Consider the following 5,742-nt stretch of genomic DNA (forward strand, 5'->3'; position numbering starts at 1 on the left):
AATTTTTTTAATAATAATAATAATAATAATAATTAAACGTTTCACATTTTTAATGTAAGATCGGTCGTTTAATTAAATTTTATTTTTTAATCAATTTAAAATAATTTCTTTTTCTTTTTTTTTCATTTATTAATAATAATAATAATAATAATAATAATAATAATAATAATAATAATAATAATAATAATATAAATAAAACTTTTTTTATGTAAAAATTTAAATAAAAAAAACATTTAAACTTTTTATTAATAATTTTCCATTCATAAATTATTTCAATAAAAATTTAAACATGTTTTTCTTTTTTTTCTTTTTGTATTTTCTTTGTAATTAGCCAAGTTTTGTTGTGAGAAAATTTTTTATTATAATAATTTATACGTACAAAGAGAGAGAGAGAGAGAGAGAGAGGGGGGGAGATAGATATAATTTTAAAACTAAATATTTTATATATAATATGAATAATGAAAATTTTTAAAAAAATGAAACAATTTTCAAATGTGATAATTCTATTACCGTCATATATTTTTAATAAAATTATAATTAAATCTTTTTAAAGGGGGGCCGGGGGGGAGGGAGTTAAATTAAAAATTTAAATAATAAAAAGATGAAAATTTTTTTTTTTTAAATCTCTCAATCAACGAGAAAGAAAAAAAAGAAGAATTTATTTTAATATGTTTTAATATATAACTATAAAAAAATAAAAATAATAATTTTCACAAGCTTTCTCTTTGTTAAAAAACTAATAAAAAAAAAAAGAAAAAATCATAATGATAATAATTTAATAATAATAAATACGAAAGTTGCCATGAATTAACATAAATAATACTACACATGTTAAATGTGAAAAAAAAATAATAATAATAATAATAATTTTTTTCAAACTTGATCTTTTCACTGACTTTTTTTTTGAGTTCATTGAAATACTTCAATCACCAGATTTATATATATACTATATATATAAACCACGGATAAAAATGGCAGAATAATTATACTAATGATTATTATTATTATTATTTTATATTAACTAATATAAAAAAAAAATTAATAAAAAATTTTACCTGTTTAAATATTAAAATATTTAATTATAAAAAATATATATTAATATACATACATATATATACACACATACGTACATGTATATATATATATATGTATATATTTAAATAAATTCAAGTTTTTAGTAACATATGGACTAGTAATAATGATAATAATAATATTAAAAAAAAAAAAAAAACTATGTAATACCGCAAAAACCGAACTTTTTTTTTTCTTCTCTTTTTTCCTTATTTAAAACAAAAAATTTTTTATATGAAACACTTAAATATGAACGCTAAAGAATCAACTGAAGTAAAATAAAAAATAAAAAAAAAAATACTTGTTGAGACTCCTTCAACAAGGTACGTACCTATGGGTACTTTACACTGCAGAATTAAAAGAGAAGAAATAATTGTTCGAAAGAAAATTAAATAAGATTTTTTCTCCCCTCCTCGCCCCACTCCCACTCCTACCCCCTCCCACTCCCTTCTACATTTTTTTTTTTTTTTTATTATAAAAATGTCAATTTTTTTTTTTTTTTTTAAAAATAATTTATTATTATAATTTAACTTTATTTATTATTATTATTTTTCTTATACTTATAAATAATTTTTGTTTATAGCTACATATATATATATATACATACGTGTATATATATATATATAATTACTGGACATTATTTTATGAAAAAAAAAAAAAAATAATTATTCATTAAATCCCTTGATGGGAAGTATAATAATAATGATAATGATAATAATAAATAAGTAAAATATGGGATTGGTAAAAAAAAATGAAATTAATTATTCTGCATAAGGTTATTTGCGTTGTTCGATCACAAATATTAACTCCTTGTTCTTTCTTTTCCTTGTATTCAACTTACTGCATCGAGTAGTTATTTTCTTAATCTTTATTAATCATCTCAAAAATGTTGTGCCTTTGTCTGCTTTTTTTCTCGTTTCCTTTTATGCAAACGGCCAACATTATCTGTGACAAATTCGCATTACCATAAAATCCTCGTTTTTATATATAAACTTTTTTTTTTTTCTACACTTCAATTCTACTCTAAATCAATTGTGTTAATACCCCCTTTTTTTTTTCTTTCAAATAATTATTATTATTATTATCATTTAACAAATAAGTAAATATTATTCGTTTTTTTTTTTTTTTCATTTAAATAATAATAATGATTTTTTATTATATTAATTGAATTAAATTTTTTTTTTATTTTTTATTCAAAGGATAAAAATTTAATGTTGAAAACATAAATTAATAACATACATAAAATGACAGAAATTTTATTGAAAAAAAAAAGAAATTTAAACGCACGTATTAAAATCTCTGAAAAAATTTTCATGTGTCTCTAATATTATAAAATAATATTTTAATGGTTCATCTCAACAATTTTTTTTTGTTTTAATTCATTTCTTTTTTTTTTTTTTCAATACGGACGTGATTTTGTTCATTATTATTATTATTATTATTACGAAGGATTTTCAAAAAATTTTGTTTTAATAAAACTATAATATGAATTTCGCATAAAAAATATATATAATATATTTAAAATGTATCATTAACAATCTCGTGTCAAAATTTTGATTTTTGTTTGTTCTTTTTCTTTGATCTTTTTTTTTTTTATAATTCGGAAAAAAAATAAAATTCATAAATTTTTCTTTTGTTCGTCGTCCTCTTTAACGAATGAACAAAAAAAAAAAAAAGAAAACCATATTGTTTATTTATATATATTATTATTATTATTATTATTTTTTCCCATAGGAATATTAATTATGCTAATTAATTTTTGTTTATAATACATAATAATTTCATTGTCAGAATTTTTCACGTTTTTATTTTAATAATTATGAATTTTTTTTTTTTTTTGTCTCAAGTTATTTTTAATTATTATTATGGTAATAATTTAAAATATTTTTTATAATTTTACAGCTGTAAACTTTGTGTATTTTAAACGTTTTTTTCAGGTTTTTATCCCATTCTTTTGAAAAAGGTTTAAATATTTAAAAATTTTTTTAAAATGAAATATCTAATATAAATATAGTTTTCATTATCATATTTTATGTAACGCATACATATACTACGTAATACGCAGTAAAATATTTAATTTTTGAAGAATCCATTTTATGTATTCTGAGAAAAATTTTTATGTAAACCATAAAATATTTATATATTTGGTATTTTATTTTTTGATTAAGTTTAAAGTGGTTCACTTATCGTTATTCGAAAAGTATCATAAAAAAAACCGTAATACGATTTTAATTGAAAATTTCCTTCTTCGAGATCATCACAATCACAAAGGAAAATTCATTTTAACATTTAAATATGTTTATATATATATTTTTTTTTGAAATAATGAAAAAAGTCGTTTTTTTTTTTTTGAGGGGGGGGGGGTGCAATTTAAATAATTAGAAATAAGAAAACAACAGGATTAATTTTTAAAACATATTTAGATTTGATGTTAATAATTAAACTGGAATACTTAATATCGTTTTTTTAATGGTTTAGAAAAAACAAAAAAAAGAAGCCACAAAGAATTTGAAAAATACTTTTACAAGTTTTTTTATTAATTTCTGTTAATAATTAACACGGTCGTGGTCAATTTAAAAAACTTTTAAATGTTTTTATAAATTTTTAAAATAATATTAAATTGTTGTTTTTCCTTTGTTGTTTAAATTGCTCGCGTTTATTGTGTTATATTTGAAGGATGGCTATTGATCTTAGAGGTCAGAAGAGTTTAACTTGAAAATTAAAAAAAATTTTTTTTTTTTTTTTAATTTTCAAACGAACGCGTTGATATTTTTTAATTTTATCATATTTAAATATGTTAAATCAATTAAAAACTAATAGTTTTTCGATTTCCAAAGGGTAGGTTAGGTTAGGTTTTTTCTAGTAAATAAAAAAAAAAAAAAACAAAAATTGAAAAATACACGCATGAATAATAAATTTATATTACATAATCTTATTTAACAAATTTAAAAATGATCGCAAATGAATTAACATACGTAACGAAATGAAAACTCTAATTGGAAGTTTATTGCTATAAAAAAAAAAAAAAAATTTAAGAAACGAAGAAAATAAAATTCAAGTATAAATTAAATTTTATTATGTTCGTATGCAAGAAATAATAATGACGCGAAATATTAATTAAAAGCGACCTTTCTTACAAACAAGTAATTTACAAACAATCTTAATATTTATATATATATATATAGGAATATATTCCTTTCCCTTATTAAAAATAAATAAAAAAAAAAAACAATAAATTGCCTGGTCGATTATGGAATTACTTAAAGAGTAGTATTTTAAAATAGATTTAAAAATAATAATTGTTAAACGGAAAGAAATATTTTTTTTTTTTGTTTTTTGCTCGCGCGCGCCATTACCATCCAAATTCTGTCGTAGAATGACTTCTGTTAACATTTTTTCCAACCATTCTAGAATTTGATCTGGTTCTTATTCCCTCATGCGCAATGTTTTTACCTAATAAAAAAACATTTTTTTTTTTTTTTAATGAGTAAATAAGTATTTTTTGTAAATTTAAATGCAAAAAAAAAAAAAAGTAATTATTGAAAACTTTACCTATCATTTTACTCTTAAATAACGTAGAAACGGCTTTCAATTTTTTTTCAAGAATTTGAGTTTTAGTTTTTTCAGCTAAAAGTTCTCTCTCTAATTGTTCTTTGGTTTTATTCGAAGGAGGGCAAACTATACTGTGTTTTAATATTTGAAGAGCTGTGGGTCGTTGTTCCGGGTCAGGATGTGTCATTTGCTGCAAAAATAAAAAAAATAAAATAAATAAAACATTTGAAATACAATTTATTTGTATTGAAATGATTAAAATTTAAAATATCACATTACCTTAATAAAATCGTTTAACTCTTTACTACAATGTTTCAAGTATGGAATCTTTCCTTCTCGGATTTCGTGCCACTCCGGACCGTTTTTTTGCAAGGGTCCACCTCCAGCTGCCTCGTATACTGTCAAACCCAAAGCAAATATGTCAGCTTTAGTTAAATTGCTGTAGTCATCGTGAAACACTTCTTTTGCTAAATATCTTGTGTCTCCTTCTTCTACACTAGTAGGAGTTTGGGCTATAGAAGTCACATGACCCAAATCACCTTCAAAAAAAAAAAAAAATTTTTTTTTTCATAGTCCAAAAAATCTTTCAATACAAATATTAAAATTTGAAGGATTCTCAACAATATCAGCATATCTTTTCGTACCTATTTTATAAATTATTTGGTATTCTTCTTCCTCAAAGCTATCATCAGATTGATAATGCAAAGGCCTAATTCTAGGTTCAAGAGATATAAATATATTTCCCGGTTTGATATCCATGTGAACAAGATTATGTGAATGAATATATCTGAAATATTATTTTTAATTTATTAGTAATTAAGTTAAAATAATTTTTTTTTTTTTTTTTGGGAATCAATATGGTATGTTAAAGTCTACCTAAGTCCTTCTGCCAAATGTAATAGTATTATTCTTATTTCAGATTCTAAGAAATACGTTCCGTTAGCTCTATGTTTTTCAATAGCATCTTGCAAAGATCCACGATTACAAAATTCATTTTGAATTAACATATGTTTATCTTCTGCCCATGCGGCAAAATAACGAACAACATTTTCGTGTTTTCCTAAAACAGCATGAGCAAACACTTCGTTCAGTGCTTTCCTCCTGAAATTAAAAAAAAAA

The 5,742-nt window shown here is 21.1% G+C and overlaps 1 protein-coding gene across 1 annotated transcript in view; it reads right to left on the minus strand.

Moving 5' to 3' along the window:
- Positions 1-4,423: 4,423 nt before the first annotated feature.
- Phum_PHUM378600 (serine/threonine-protein kinase Nek7, putative) overlaps positions 4,424-5,742 on the minus strand; it is a gene marked incomplete at both ends in the record, with an annotated part of 2,987 nt that continues 1,668 nt past the window's right edge. The window contains 5 exons of the mRNA XM_002428349.1: positions 4,424-4,504; positions 4,619-4,813; positions 4,903-5,162; positions 5,268-5,410; positions 5,500-5,724. Of these exons, the coding sequence (XP_002428394.1) occupies positions 4,424-4,504; positions 4,619-4,813; positions 4,903-5,162; positions 5,268-5,410; positions 5,500-5,724 (904 nt within the window). The remainder of the gene's footprint in view (positions 4,505-4,618; positions 4,814-4,902; positions 5,163-5,267; positions 5,411-5,499; positions 5,725-5,742) is intronic.

Source organism: Pediculus humanus, genomic scaffold (assembly GCF_000006295.1).
Source record: "Pediculus humanus corporis 1103172107855 genomic scaffold, whole genome shotgun sequence".
Taxonomy (NCBI): Eukaryota; Metazoa; Arthropoda; class Insecta; order Psocodea; family Pediculidae; genus Pediculus; species Pediculus humanus.